This window comes from Hydra vulgaris, chromosome 13 (genome assembly GCF_038396675.1).
Source record: "Hydra vulgaris chromosome 13, alternate assembly HydraT2T_AEP".
NCBI lineage: Eukaryota > Metazoa > Cnidaria > Hydrozoa > Anthoathecata > Hydridae > Hydra > Hydra vulgaris.
Window position 1 is genome coordinate 44,550,054 of NC_088932.1, and position 17,447 is coordinate 44,567,500.

General features: G+C 27.1%; 1 protein-coding gene across 1 annotated transcript in view; it reads right to left on the bottom strand.

Moving 5' to 3' along the window:
* Positions 1 to 1,220: 1,220 nt before the first annotated feature.
* LOC136089498 (uncharacterized) overlaps positions 1,221 to 17,447 on the bottom strand; it is an 88,612-nt gene continuing 72,385 nt past the window's right edge. The window contains exons 6-9 of the mRNA XM_065815527.1: positions 17,446 to 17,447; positions 5,521 to 5,617; positions 3,736 to 3,785; positions 1,221 to 1,444 (exon numbers count right to left, since the gene is read on the bottom strand). The exon at positions 17,446 to 17,447 is cut by the window's right edge and continues 188 nt beyond it. Coding sequence (XP_065671599.1) covers positions 1,266 to 1,444; positions 3,736 to 3,785; positions 5,521 to 5,617; positions 17,446 to 17,447 — 328 coding nt within the window. The 3' untranslated portion in view covers positions 1,221 to 1,265. The remainder of the gene's footprint in view (positions 1,445 to 3,735; positions 3,786 to 5,520; positions 5,618 to 17,445) is intronic.

The window sequence follows — 17,447 nt, forward strand, 5'->3', positions numbered from 1 at the left end:
CAACATTGTTATTTGGTTATTTGCGACGTCGCATTTCTAACCATAATGAGATAAAAACAACTTTAATGGTCAATGTTGGGATAACGCAACTATCAATATTGCTCTTACGTTTTATCAGCGTATGTGTACTAGCTAAAAAACTTCATGAGATCTGGTAATATTACTTAAATTTGCATAACTATCCCTGCCCTACTTTATAGCATTCCTGCAACTAATAAAAACCATGTTTATATACAATAATGAAGTAATAGAAAAAAGTTTTAAAACGTTTTTAGTTCAAGAAAAATTTTTATGTATTATTTAAATAAAAAAATGAATTAAAAATAAAGAATTTCAAATTTTGAATAAAGTTAAATTTTGGATTTATTTTATTAGATATTCTACATTATTAGTATTATATATTCAAAAACATTTAAAATGCTATCAAAAACTCCAAATAAAAAAGGAAAGAAATACTTGAAGTGATGCCACTCATTATACTATGTCATTTATGTGTTTCCTTAATGATCTATAACTTTAAGAACTTATAATAGAATTTAAAGTATAAAAATGCAGCTTATAGAAAGTTTATAGAAAGCTTATAGAAAGTTTAAAGCTTATAAAAAGAATAAAATCATTAAGTGTACGCGAAAAGAATGCAGGAAGAAAATGATACAAAACGAAATTCTACCAACTGATTTGATAATAATTGAAATGCTTTAATTGAAATGCCGCTTAAACTACAAAATATGCTAAAAATTTACATTTAGCTCTCTATAAAATTTACTTCTTTGTCTTTCTTTATATATATTTGTTTACATATAAATTTGTATACATGTATATTTGTAGACATATATATATGTATATATATATATATATATATATATATATATATATATATATATATATATATATATATATATAAATATATATATATATATATATATATATAGCTATATATATATATATATACAAATATATATGTATATTTAAATACATATATATGTACATATGTATAAATATAAATATAAATATATAAATATATATATATATATATATATATATATATATATATATATATATATGTATATATATATATATATATATTACATATATATATATATATATATATATATATATATATATATATATATATATATATATATATATATATATATATATATATATATATATATATATATATATATATATATATATATGTATATATACATATTTCTCTTGCCTCGTATAAGATGTAGATGTTTACAAAAATATTTCCAGTTACGTCAATTTTCACTGAAAAATGGGTGACACGCTTTCATTTTAGAACATATTTCTTTAGTTATAATTAATGGTTTTCGATCATAAAGGTTTATTTCGATAACATTATTTCTATGTGTGCGTCCATAAACAACTCCGGTACTATTATCGTATCCAAATATATCGATCAAATGGATTGGAAAAACTAAATTGCATATATATGCATATATATTTATATGTTTATTATATATATATATATATATATATATATATATATATATATATATATATATAATATATATATATATATATATATTTGTGTGTGTATATGTGTGTGTGCGCATTTGTATGTATATTTTTGTGCATAAAATAATAACATACAGTTTTTACTACTAGTTGTGTTTTTAGTTTTAATTATTTAGTTTAAAAAATATTAAATTATTTTTTTGAAATGTGTTTCTTAAAATTTCCAAAATGGATTTCTTAAACAATTTAAAATCTATTCACACGTAAACATTTTGTTAAATTTTTAAATATAAATCTTTTTTGTTCTTTAACAATATATACAAACTATTTACATAATTTTCCTTTGATTTTGACGTCTTCGTTTCATTTATTATAGTAACATGACATTATCCATTTGATAAAGGATTTTGATATAAGGTCGATTTGTTTTATTCGTTTCGTAAAATAAATTTTAATTATACAGCTTTTAATTATTAATTTCATTTTAGGATAAATTTTATTGATCTTGTTGTTTCTTAGTTAAAAATAGAAGTTAAATTTAATTTAGTCTTTTAGTCAAAGTTAAAAAGTTAGGTTTGATAAAATGTTAAAATCCACTCAGTCTTTAAAAATTGTAATTTACGACTCGAGTCTTGGGGGAGATATAATACAATAAATATTATTTTTTTCTCTTATTTTATTATGAAGTGTCAATTTATGTCAAACGACCTGTCGATTGATCATTTTGAATTAATAAATAGGCTAAAACTTATAGAAATTTAAGGTGGAACAATTCTTTTATCGAAAATTTAATTAGTACAGCATATAAATTCAGAATATTTTAAACCCTTATATTGACTCCATCTTAGATGAAAAGTAATCCGATCTTGAACCTTTTTAATAACTGCTTTAGCATCAATATAAGATTTTAGTGTCTCTATAAATTTTGAATAGGTTTTAAATTTACAATATCAAATTGGAAAACACCAAAGTTAATGTTTCTCAACCATATTTATAATTTTCTCGTTTCAGTTTAGAGTATGTTAATTTTTCAGGTTTCCATACGAGATCCGTAAGTTTAGTGAGACTAAAATTGTCATCAAACCTGACATGATAGTAGAGCCATTTTTTCGCTTATCTGATTTGAATGCATTTTTTGTAAGACACATTTTTGAAAACAATGAACAAATCTTGGGACAAAAGTCTTGAGAAAGTTATGAACTGCCATTTAAATAATTATTTTAATACCTTTTTTCATCTTATCATCCGTCAATAAACACATTAACAATTGTTTACAATTGAAATCTAACAGTATATCTTAAAATAGCAGTAGTTTACTTTGAATGTATTGATAAAAATTTTCATAAGCAGGACCATAGAAACAAGTAGTAGGTAGAAAGTGACCAACTTTTTGATGAAGAAACTTAGCAGCATATCTTAAATCAAATGTAAATTTTAGTTCAAAAGAAATAAAAATAATCCAAGTAGTAAATAAGAAAATTATTGCTTTAAATTGTATTTTAATACCTAGAGTTTTTCAAAGATTCAAACATTTAGATAACATTTTTAATTTAACATTATGTCTCGAAATAGCTACGGCTCACTTGTTTCATGAATATTTTTTTAAATAATTAACCTTATTGCAACAGGATTTGAAAAAAAGGGACTAAACTTGATTTGAGTAGCAAGTAGCGTATTCTTTTACGTCAAATCCATCTACATTAATTTTTAGTCCTGCATAAACTAACAAAGTAAATTTATTTTATTTTACAATATATTTGCATGATTAAAATAACATTTAAATTAACTGCTAAACAAATAAAAAGCACTTGTCATTGTCATTTTTGCACATAAAACAACTTCTGCTGGTCTTAACAATGAAGTCAATCTCTCTAAATTATGAATTGAAGTAAAGCAAAAATTGGTATATGTGTTGTTTTCATAAAAGTCATATGCTGCTATAATTAGTATTTTTTTTATTAGTAGTATCACTTTTTCAATTTTTGCTTTTTTTGCCCTTATTATTGTTATTATTAATATTATTGTTATTATTGATATTATTTTTATAATTATCATAATTGTTATTATTATTAATACTATTACTATAATTATTATTATTAATATTAGTATTATAAATATATCTGTTGTTACTGCTACGATTGTTGCAGTTGTTGTTGTTGTGATTGTTATAAACAAAACTTATTAAAAAAGTTTTTTTATTCTAATAATATATCCGTGTCTGTGTTGTTTTAATATGTTATAGTTACTTACATGTAATAATTCCTGTTGTTATTTCACGCTGATAGCAAGGACTTGGCTGTCTAAACAATTAAACTTTATGCAGTTAAAAATAGTATAGAAATTTTAAAAATTGAAACTTGTAGCCAAAAGAAAATATAACTGAATTATTTTCAATCAAAAAGATTAAATCTGACCTACAAAACTTTTCAATTTTATAATATAATCAGCAAAAATGTACAACTTTTTTACTATTTCAAATGAGTTTTTATAAATCTAAAATTTTGAAATCAAATACAACAAGCCTTCAAAATAGCGTTTAAAGGCAGTTTTTTATTAATAGCAAAATACTACTTTTTGGAACCTTAACTTCAATACAATCTTGTACAAACAATAGATTGGTAAGAAATAAATATGCTTATTGACACCCTTATACTGATGTCTCTTAAAAGGTGCATAAAGGCTTCAATCTATCGTACTTAGATGTGAAATCACGTTAACCGCACTTTTGCAAAATTATTTTAAAGTTAATCTAGAACGTAAACAAAAGTTTGATAATGAGCAAGCATGCTTATTATCAAGTCACATTAGTATAAAAGGAGGTGACAACTTCCTGGTTAAAAGATTTTCTGCAAAACATTTTTATAAAACTTTTAAACTTTCTTGGTGCACCTTAATTACCAAAACTAAATAAAAAAAATGACTAACTTGAACAAGACTAACCTTAACTGGAGCATTTTTTGGGGCAGTTTTAGACATGTAGAAAAACTTTTTCCCTTGAGATTTTGGGTTAATAAAATAATGAGCAAAATAATCAAAAGTTTAAAAATTGTTAGGTTTTTTGGTTTCTGAATATTCGATTAAATTATGCAAAAGAAAAATAGCTTTATATTAAAATATGTTTTTACAGTGGCATTGAAAAAGATGAGGTCTCTTAGACATTTTAGCGATTATATAAAACATTTTCTAGGTTGTTTTTTTTTTTAAAAAAAAAAAAGACTTTTGAGAGAAATTGAGACATTTTTTTGTAAAACATTGTATAACAAAAAAGATTATACAGTTTTAAGTATTTTCATTTTTAGTACTGAAATCCATCAATCCATCAAGCAATCAAGTCAATAAATGAAATAAATGTCTAAAATATTATGTCACGGTTTAATTCAGTAATTTGCATGACCACTACGCATAAGGTAGGCTTAAATACGTTAAGGCCTAGGACTCAAATTTGGAATTTGTTTGAAGTTTTCAAAATTTTTCCAATGCAAATTTTAATTGCACAATGCTTTCCACATTCTTTCTTGAAATTTTTTATCTACGACCAAATAACGTCAATGGTGTTTATATTTGATGATCTTGGTGACGAGAGTAAAATAGTGAAAATTTGCCTTGGAAACCACTCGTTCACTGAATTATTTTCATATAATACTGTTGGAAAATCAAGTTTTTACGTTTTCCGAAAAATAAACTAGCAGTTGGTAAAACTTAATTTCTTAATACCTTTTTTATTCAGACTCCTGCTAACTGTGTTATAACTAACACTAACAAATCCAGCTTATTACAAAACTCATCTGACAGTTCTTGGTGACTAACTTTAGGATCTTCCTTTGTCCTTCGATACAATAAGGCTCTTTAATAAGCTGTTTGATTATTTAAATCAAAAATTAAAAAACTTTTTTAAGTACTTATCATTTAAAGTAAGTTCAAAACACAATACAGTACTAGTCTAAAAAATTTTCATTTTTTATAACTTTTATAGTTGATTGGTTAAATTATTTATATTTGTTACAATTACAAAAAAAATATATATATAAACTGTACCTTTTCTGCATGTTAGTGCACACAAACTGATATTTTTCACTGTGTAAAATTGTTTGATTTGGTTGGTTATATGACCATATTGGATTCATTTCAACTACTAATAGAATAAATAAAACTCTTAGACTTTTTCTAGAAGATTACTTGAAAAAAAATTTTCAAACAAATAACTTTTACTCTTAGCAAAAAAGGACATCAAGTATTGCATGCAAAGCTTTTCATGCAAAACACGTAAAACATATTTATGAAAAATCTTTTTGATTATTTATTATATTTATAAGTTCATAACTGACTTAAATTTAGTTTATAACTGATTTTGATAATTTGGAATAAAATATTAACCCAATAAAAAAGTATTTAAAATAACCACAAAATTACGCTAAAATATTAATTCAGACTTCAATACTAGGTTTAAGTTATTCTTTATTATATTTTATTACAGTGATTCACCTCGTCATGGTCACTAATACACAGGAAACTGTTCCTTTATTTTTTATAGATAACAATAAAAATAAACTCAGTTTTAATGCATTTTTGAGAAAAGTTCTATTTGTTTATAAAAATATTTTAAAATATCAAAAAATACACTATATTTTTTTCTCCTTTATTTTTAAATTTTTTGAAAAAAAATGAATAGGGATAACAGATAAATATTTTGCATGAGATAGAAGTGGATACGGGTACAAGGGTAGAAGTAAATCATTGATCTCATAGCTAAAACGGGTAAATTAAAAGGCTCCAATCGTTTATAATTACGATTGGGAAAAAGCTGATAAGACATAGCTGATAATCTAATTTTTTACCATATTTTGGTGTGGGTGTATGCTCCGGCGGTGTATTCCACTTATTTTGGTTTAAAATACCTTTAGAAAACTCTTTAATAAGAATTATTACCTTTAGAAAATTCTTTAATAAGATTATTGCTATTTTGAGAAATTAGATAGTTATGGAAAAATAGCTAAATAACAAATTAGTATCTATAACAATCTATTTTTTATAAACCAGGACTTTTTTATTAACCTGTTGCACAAGTCATTCTTTTATAGGTAAGAACAAACTGCGCCTCACTTGTACTTATAAGTATTAGGTTGCTGCAAAAATAATCTCGTTTTTCATATTTTATATTTTTGGATGAATTTTTAAATAAATTTATTATTGGCAGATGTCATGCTATATGTTATTTAAAAGCGCGTTTTTCGCTTGATCTAGTTATCGTATTGGTTTTGTTTTATAATAATTTAGTCATTTTTTACAGGACGTCAAATCTATCATGGACAAGTAACAAATTCCCACAATTTTTCTGTTCCAGTTCAAGATGGGTCGAAAAGCTGCCGAGACAGCTCGCGATATCAACACTGCATTTGGCCCAGAAACCACTAACGAACGTATGGCACAGTGGTGGTTCAAAAAATTCCGCAGCAGTGAGGAGAGCCTTGAAGATGAAGAGGGTCGCGGACGCCCGTCTGAGATTGATGACGATCAATTGAGAGCCTTAATCGAAGCCGACCCGCGCAAAACCATACGAGAGGTTGCGGAAGAACTCAACGTTCATAACTCAACAGTTGATCGCCACTTGAAGCAAATAGGAAAGTCAAAAAAGCTTAGCAAATGGGTGCCGCACGAACTGAACGAAAATCAAAAAAATCGTCGTTTTGAGGTATCGTCTGCTCTTCTTCTGCGCAACAAAAACGATCCGTTTCTCGACCGGATCGTGACGTGTGATGAGAAATGGATCCTCTACGACAACCGACGACGTTCCGCGCAGTGGTTGGACCACGATGAGGCCCCACAGCACTTCTCGAAGCCGAATCTTCACCAAAAGAAGGTTATGGTGACTGTTTGGTGGTCTGCAGCCGGTCTCATCCATCACAGCTTCCTGAATCCTGGCGAGACGATTACGGCAGAGAAGTACTGCCAGCAAATCGACGAAATGCATCAAAAGCTCCAATGTATGTGCCCGAGATTGGTCAATATGAAGGGACCAATTCTCCTCCACGACAACGCCCGGCCGCACGTCGCACAACCGACCCTGCAGAAGTTGAACGCATTGGGCTACGAATCTCTGCCTCATCCACCATACTCACCGGACCTCTCGCCCACCGACTACCACTTTTTCAAGCATCTCAACAACCTCCTCCGCGAGAAATGCTTTAAAAGCCGAGACGATGTCAAAACGACCTTTGATGACTTCATCGCTTCCAGGACTTCGGAATTTTACGCTACCGGCATAAATAAACTTGTTTCTCGTTGGCAAAAATGTGTTGATTGTAATGGTTTTTATTTCGATTAATAAAGTTTATTCTATGCTGAGTTATGTTTGTTCAAAGTTAACGGTTGAAAAACGAGATTATTTTTGCAGCAACCTAATATAAGTGAGCCGCATTTCACTCTTACCTATGAATATTACCCATGGCTGTTAAAATGCTGAAACTCTGATTTAATGATGTTTTTAAGCAGAAGACAACATTTTTATATACATTAAAAAATGTTGTCTTTTGCTTAAAAACATTGTCAAATTTGACTTTCAGTGTTTCAAGTGTTGCGATGCCTCAAGTGTATAGAGGAAATACTTGAAAAGCAAAATCTTCCAGTAAAGGTATAAAACAAGGATTAATTATAATCCAAAAAAAAATCAGTATTTGAGATACAGCAAAATCTTGCAACATCCTACTCCAACTAGCACTCTCACGTTGGGCCAGCCTATGTAAAACCATCGCAAACGTCGGCTGTTTTTTCCAACGCAAAACCAACGTTAATCCAATGTCATTTGTTTAATGATGAAATGAATAACGAAGAAACTAAAAACAGCTAGCACTTATACATTGGTCGAACGTATGTAAAAACAGTGCAAAAAGTTAATTGTTTTTACGATGTAAACCCAACGTTGATTCAGTATTATTTTTTTTAACATTAGGGTTTTACAACAAATTGTCCAGATATAAACTGCCTATATACCTCGTTATGTAATTTGGCAATTAGAGAGTTTGTATTACTAATAGAAAATAAAATGTGTATTAGTCGTAGAGAAGTCGTTCAATTTTTAGATGATTGTCTAAAACCAGCTAATACGTTTTTAGTGATAGCGCTGATACAATGTCATTAGGAAGAGAGTTACATATATTTATTATTCTTAGATAAAAAAAAGTTCATACGCAACTTTATTCGTGAAGATTGTTTTTATACATGACCACGAGTAATAATTCGGCTATCTATTTTAAATAGACATCTATCACTACTGTTATTTTTGCACCATTCATAGACGTTGACTAGATCTGCATAAAGTAGCCTGTATTTTATAGATGTAATATTTAACGCCAACAATTTTTGTTCGTTTGTTTATTATTCCTATTATTTGTGTGGCACTTTTGACTTGAATAGTAGTGTGTTTGGAAAGTAATAAGTTCGAACCAATGTGAACAATTAAATCTCGTTCGCAGTTTGTGGATTTAATGCTTACTTTAATATTTTTTTCTGGATCAAGCATATCATGGGATTTGTTGTTATGCCCTAAATGCATTACAGAACATTTATCAATAATAAATTTTATTCCCCATTTTTGGGACCATGTAACAAGAGCGTCAATGTCATTTTGAAATTCTAGCGCAGATTAAGTATTTTCAATAGAACGGAAGATTTGGTATCGTCAGCAAAAAGAGCAGGTTTTGATTTGATTACTTCAGGAGTATTGTTAAAATATATAATAAAAAGTAACACTGAATAGACGGTGCCTATATGAACTCCACTTTTAACGGGTATTCAGTTTGAGTAATTATCAGTTAAAACTTTTTATCTTCGGTTTTTCAATATGTTTTTAATCCAATATAGTATTGATCCATTTATGAGGTCTATTTTGATAATTTCTGGACTTCGATCAATATTGTTTATTAGTGGACTTACTTAGTGGTTAAATACTGGTATTGGTGTTATTTTTTTCTTTAAAAAAGTATTAACAAAATAGCTATTGAATAAATAAGCTTTATCTAGATCAGTAGTTGCAACAAATAGTTGCAACTATGGTATTGGATGTCAGGAAAAGATTCTTTGTTTTTTCCTTTTGATTTGACATACGAGTAAAATGCTTTTGATATTTGGTCTATGTCTATAGAATTTTTTTTTTCAAATTTATAAATTGCTTTTCTACTTGCTGATTTTGTTTTGTTTCGTGAATTGCAGTACTCGTTATATGTTTCTACATTTCTGTTCAATTTATAATGGCATTACTTTTCTCGTTTAAGTTTAAGCTCATTGATTGTTTGAATGTCAATCAATTTTGAGCCTTTTATATCTTTATAGTTAGATTTTGGTATATTATTGTAAATGCTAGTTTTAAGTTTATTGAAAAAGATACTCCAGATTTGGTCTGAGTTGGTTGTTGGACTATTTAACATTTGAGAGGTCTTCATTAATTTTGTTATTGTTCCCTTTTGTGTATAAATATTTTGCATAACATGGCGGTATATTTACAGTAGCTTCAATCGACACAGTGAAGTAGAGTAGTTGATGATGACTTTTGCCAATGGGTGATAGTTGAGTTGAAAAGGAAATCACTTTTTTATCAGAAGTAAATAAAAGGTCAATTGTAGAAGGATTTTGATTTGTCTGATTTGCGTTGCTTTTGAAATATGCTGTTAAAAAAGAATCACGAATATTAGTAAATTTAATTGATTTAAATGTATTTTATTACATTATTTTGGATTTTGCCAGTTGATACCTGGGTAGTTGAAATCTCCAATAATAAGAAAGTTTGCATATTTGTTTGAAGGTTTGGCAATTTGTTGAAATGTGCAGTTAGTGTTTTTATCGTTTCCATTCGGTGATATAAAATCGGTGATATATAAGGTGTAATATAAAATTAACTTAGAAGTTTTCGTTGTAATTTCACAACTGAGCGATTCAAATGAAAGTATATCTAGGTTTATTAGGGATGACTTTAGTTTGCTATGTATAAATATTGCTAAACCTCTTTGGCAAGAACTATTGCTGTGATTTGTATGTAGTAAGTAATTTTCAAAAGCAAACTCGAAATCATTAACTTGACTTATTTTTATGCAGAACTTCTTTTAAAAAAATAATTTCGAATTTCAGATTGTTAACAATTTGTTTGAGTTCATGGCGTTTATTTAATTGGATTCGATGTTAGTGTATATAGCTTTTACGGAGTTAATTTTATTAATTTTTATAATTGTTTAGAAGTTAATCCAATTTTTTATAGTTTTTTATAATTTTTGTTTACAAAAGTTGAGTTTGATGACATTGTTGCGCCTAATTCAACATTAAAAGAGTATGTTTGGTTCATTTTCTAGGAGTATTTGGTTTTCTTTATATCTTTCTTTTCTAAGTTAAAAATCAATTTGTCTTTCGGCGAGTGTCATTTCTGGATTAATGAGGACATTTGTATATTTTATGTTTTTGCGTAATTCCCTAGTGGTAAGTAAAACTTAAATGCGTTCGCAGTTTTCAGAAAGTACAGCAATATTGAGCGGAGTTTTTGCGGCTTTTTTGATTTTTAATCTTATTATTTTAATGAGATTTTCATTACCTTTACCAATTTTCTCAAATACCTGGTCAATTAATTTTTATCGTCGTCGTTTTTTTCAAGTTCATTCAAATTATTTCATTCCGGAATTCCAAATACGAAAATGTTCTTTTCAAGCTTTTTGTTCTCTTCCTGTTCAGGTAATATAGTTTTGGTAATTGAGTTTACACCAGTAGCTTTTTATGTATATTTATTTTTTTTATAAAGATTTTACCAAAACTTAGCTGAACTAGTTTCGGTTTCTTTTTTCGATTCTAATAATTCAATTCTTTTTCAAGTCTTGAATAGTTTCTTATTGATCACGCATAATATTGGATAGTTCCGAAAAGCTAAGTTTACCTTGCTTAATCATGACTATTGTGATAACTTTGTGTCAATTTTATGAAATTAATAATAAATAATGATAATGTAAAATATCAAAGCTATAAGAGGAACAATCGTAACAATTATAGTGAAAAAATATTTACAAATTAATAACTCTCAAAGAAAAATAATATATATTATATTTCATTTATTATATTAAATAAATTTCAAAGGGAAAAAAACATATATAGACTAAAAAATTAATTAAAAGAAATAAAAAAATTTAGATTAGAAAAACGGAATTAACATATAATAAAGAAGTTAAATAAGAAAGTAATTTAAGATAATTGTAATAAATATGTTCTGACGTAATAAGAAAAAACAATACACGGCTTATCAGGTTAAATGCGGATTTTAAAGTTTTTATATTAACCCGTCGTTAATTCAATGTGTATAAACCAACATCGAATTAATGAATGTAAAAACATTGCAATAAGTTAATTACTTATAGAATCGAAGCCCAAAGTGGTCCAATGTTTTTTACTAATTTATGATTGCTCTATTCTTTAAGAATATTGAGCACTTTATTTGAAAATACACTCACAAAATTTTCATATGAATATATATATATATATATATATATATATATGCATATATATATATATATATATATATATATATATGACAGACAAAGATATACATAGATCGATACGCAAAAATATAAAACTACATGTATATTTTGAATTCAAAATATAAACATTAAAGGTATTAAAGTTAACCCTTTTCAATGAATTTTTAACCATTTTATCAACTGTTATTTTTTCATCTTACAAAAGACTAATTTTCTATACATTTAAAAAATTGAAAAACTGTGAATTAACTATGAAAATTAAATTTCAATATAATAATTTCTGACTTAATTATTTTTGCATTTTGTGGTGAAATTTTTATCAGCAATTTGTGAACACTGCGTCATTAAAAATAATTATATAAAGAGTTGAAATATTAATATAACTGCAACAAATTCTCAGAAATAATTAAATACTCTTTAAAATGACAGTTTTTAAGCGTTCGAAACGTCAACTGTTACTTTCCTATATTAATAGAGAAGGAACAACTGAGACACTATTAATAATTTTAAAAGAAAATAATCAAATTTTCAAGGTTAGCTTGTGTTTCATTGGTAGTGATATTCAATGGAACATTATTACGTCGTTTAATAAACGATTGACCAAGGCATTACGGAAAGTGGACGTTTTTTTATTTAACAACAGTAATTGGTTAGATTCGGAATATAGTGTATTTTTACCAAATCGAAAAACGTAATAACAGACCCCACGCCACCTACATCATCGAAAAACGTGGAAGACCGTGCATGTCTAATGGAGATTTTTCAGAGACGAGTAAAAAAAAAATTAGTTAAGGATATTGGATTCGAGCATATCTTTAATGCATATCTTAAGGCATTACGTTCAATAGGAGAAGAAACAGAAGCAAAGATTGTGGAAGCAATAAGGATTGCCGAAAAATAAAGGTCTCTGTTTCGAGTTTTATGGAAAACAAAAACGTTTTAGTAACAGATGAAGAAGCACAAAGCGTGTTTGTTGATTTAGATTTAACCAAAGCACAATATTTTTACATGAGGAAGTTGACAGACAAAAAAAACTGTTATTTATTCCGTATATAAGTAAACTTATACCGTATTATAAGTTGCAAGAAATTAAACAAGCTTGCTATCCACCATCTTCTGGAATAGAAATTACGAAACCACATGCAAAATATTTGGAATTGGAAGATTTATTGGTTCACACTGTAGATAGAATTTTGACTATAGATTCCGTGTACAATAATAAATTTAAACAATTAATTTTGTATAGTAAATGGGGTTGTCATGGCTCCTCTGTCCAAAGCGAGTACGAGCAGAAACTTCCAAATGGAACCTGAACTTATTTCTGATGCGAATTTATTTATAAGTTCTTTGGTACCGATCAAATTAGTTGATAAGGTAACTGGCGCAGTTATTTGGCAAAATCCGGCTCCACTGTCTGAACGTTTTTGTTGACCTATGTGAATACAATTTTGCAAAGAGACTCCTGAGAAAACTAAAGTTGTTGTAGATGAATTAAAAAGCTAAATATACTCTTCACGGCCATCTATAATTACCAAAAGTTGTAAAGAAATACAAGTGAAACATGAACTTTTTTTAGTGGCTCAGGTATTAACGGATACGCCTTCTGCGTCTGCATATACAATATGTGGAGGTACTCCACGACAGATGAATGATTTGACTAAAGTGTCTGCGAGACCTGAAAATGAAAGTTCTTATTAATATGGACTGTCGAGATTGCATGCCTGGATTCGGTTTATGGAAATGATATTACATAATTCCTACAACCTGTCTTTCCGAACACGGTCAGCTAAAGGTGAATAAAAAACGACAAAAGAAACAGAAGAAGACCTTGGTACAAAAGCCTTTTCGTGAACAGCTAGGGTTAATCGTCGAAAAACCAAAACAAGTAAGTGGTAATACCAATGATGGTAATACCTTTAGGAGATTTTTTTACAAAGCAAGCTGCTCTTCTAAAATTACCGGAGTAAATGAAAATTTAATTAAGCGACTTTGCACAATTCTACAAGCTCTCTCCTCAGGTGTTATGATAAATGCTGAAAGTTTTGGGACATATACTACAAAAACTAACCACATTTATATAAGTATGTAAAGCTTGTTCTTTATGCCGTCTTCAGTACACAAAATTTTACTTCATGGAGAAAATATCATAAAACATTTTGCAGTACTGCCTATCGGTCAACTTTAAGAAGATCCGCAAGAATTCCGTAATAAAGATTCTCAAAAATTTTGTTTTCATCACCAGAATTTGAAAACTGTTTAGCAAAAATGTCTACGAACTCGGTGAAGATACTTTGCAGCTTTTGAAAGTCGAATTATAATTTATTCCATAAAAACTTACTGTATAAAAGTTGTTATTAATAAACTATTTTGAATATTGCTTTAGTAAGCATTTTATAAACTCTTAAAAATATATGCTATGTAATCATGTAATCAAAAATGTTTTATATCTTTCAAATTTTTTATCTGTTAAAAATAATTGAATTGATGGGCAGATAAAACCAAAAAGCTTGATATGCAGAATAGTTGATATCTTGATAATTAAAAGTTTCAACAAAGACTTGCCAGATTTTAAAAATATTCTCTAGACAGTTAATTTTCAAAGAGGAGATCAAAAATATTCTTAATTTTAAAATAATTTAGTATAATTATCATTTGGACGTCTTTCAACAAATAAAGAACTAACAAAAAACTTGGCATATCATGATTATTCATCGCCATGATTTCACAACAACGTTTTTTCATGTTTATTAAAAAAGAATCAAATGTAACATTCACTGCTTATTTCTATAAACAGCTTTGTTTAGTGTTTTATACAGTTTAAGAGATTATTAAATCCACTGGTCAACAAGTAAATATTTACCAACAATTAGCAACACATTTTTTATTTACATACAAATTAAATTTAAATTAAAACCAGAAAATGCTGCAGGAATCATATATATATATATATATATATATATATATATATATATATATATATATATATATATATATATATATATATATATATATATATATATATATATATATATATATATATATATACATATAAATATAAATATATATTTATATATATAAACTTGCATAATTATGTATATCAATTTCTTAAAGAATCCCTCGCCTGTTTTTGTAAAACTTTCATAATTAGCACTGCTAGTCCAATATATCTGGATGATAGTGATCGCCTTGCTCCAGTTAGATCAATAAGATCATAAAGTAGACGTGAAGTGTAAAAAAAATAGTATCATAGTATTGATGACAAAGTTGTTGATTGATAACGCTACTTTTTACTCATTTCAATAATTATTAATAACTATGTAAATTAAAACAAAGGGCAAATTCCGAGAAGTTTTTTTGGTATGATTAAGGTCAAAAGTTAGGCCTTGCTCAGCATAACTAATAAGTACTTATGCTTTTACTATGATTTTGAAATACTTTTAGTTTTAACTTTATAAACTAAACAATAGCATAGTTATCGATTTTTTTACTTACCGAAAGGTAGAACTCAAGTTAAATTATCGAAAAAAGTTGATTGAACTAAGTGATGAAAAATTCGCAAGAATTTGTATTATATGATGTTTTTACGTTGTATATATATATATATATATATATATATATATATATATATATATATATATATATATATATATATATATATATATATATATATATATATATATATATATATATATATATATAGATGTATATATATATATATATATATATATATATATAAATATATATCATATATATATATATATATATATATATATATATATATACATATATATATTATATAAGTATATATATATATATATATATATAAATATATATATATATATATATATATATATATATATATATATATATATATATATATATATAAATATATATATATATACATATATATACACAGTGGGGTGCAAAAAAAAGCCACACTCAATTATTTAATAAAAAAACATTAAAAAATGTCTTAAACTCATATAATAAAAGTAATTCAGGACAATTGTTAAAGAAATGTACATAATATTATTGCACATTACATGCAATGAAAAGAAATTAGGATTTGTAAAGTATTTTTCAAGTTTTAGCCGTATTAGTACTTAATTGGCCATCCTTTGATTCTTATGACTTCTGCGCATCTAGAAGGTATACTATCTACAAGTCTTTTTAATAAGCAATTTGGTAAAGCATTCCAACCAGCAAGAAGAATTTGGAACAGTTCATCTTCATTTGTTCCATAACGATCTTGCAATTTTCTATTCAATATAGACCAAAGATTTTCTATTGGATTTAAATCAGGATGCTGTGCTGGCCAAGACATAACTGGTATCAATTTCAATTCCAGATATCTTTTATTTCACAGTGCCGTATGTTTGAGATTGTTATCTTGTTGAAAGATGTAGTTATTATTAGGGAAAAGTTCTTCTATACTTGGTCCAAGTTGATAAACTAAGATTTTGTGGTACAAATGCTGGTCCATGGTACCATTCACCCGGTAAAGCTTACCAACTTTGTGTGCACTAAAACAACCCCAAACAATAATCTTTTTGTTATATTTAATGGTTGCCCTGCATGTTTGGGGGTTGAACTTTTCCGCAATTAATTTCCAGCAGTGAGATCAACTATTATAAAACAACACAAAAGGAGAGTCATTGCTCCAAATAACTTTAGCCCATTGCTCAAATGTCCAATCTTTGAGCTCAACGCATTACTTTAATCTTTTTTTGCAATTGATTTCACTAACAAAAGGTTTTTTTATTTGCTTTCCAGCAAAAATTCCCCTGATGCTTTTATTCAACGAGATTTCCATTTTGAGATATTAGTGAGGTTCAATTCTAGTTTTATCTCAGAACATTTGATTTTACAATCTTTTTTGGCGGCATTAAGAATATAGCGATCTTCTTTTTTTGATGTTTTAAGCTTTCTCCCAGATCCAACAGACCTTTCAGCTGTACCCGTGTGTTTATGTTTCTTCACCAATCTACTAATAGCTGAGTTTTGTCGTTTGAAACGTTTTCCAATGCTTCTGTAAGACTCTCCTTGGTCAGCAGCTTCAATAATTTGTCCAATGTCTATATCTGTTAGTTGTTTTCTAAAATATTAAATGTGTTTGTATTAATCTGTTTTTTAAAGATTTTATTTAAATAAAAATTAGTGTATATATAAATATACTTTTTCTGTCCAAGGTTTTTCACTACCACATCCAATTTTTTAAGTTTTGCTTCCTTTTACATTATATACTTAAAATCAAGAGAAAATGTTAGTGTGGCTTATTTTTTGCACCCCACTGTATATATAAATATATATATAAATGTATATATACATATATATATATATATATATATATATATATATATGTATATATATATATATATATATATATATATATATATATATATATATATATATACATATATACATATATATATGTAGATCATATATTAATGATTTGCACCT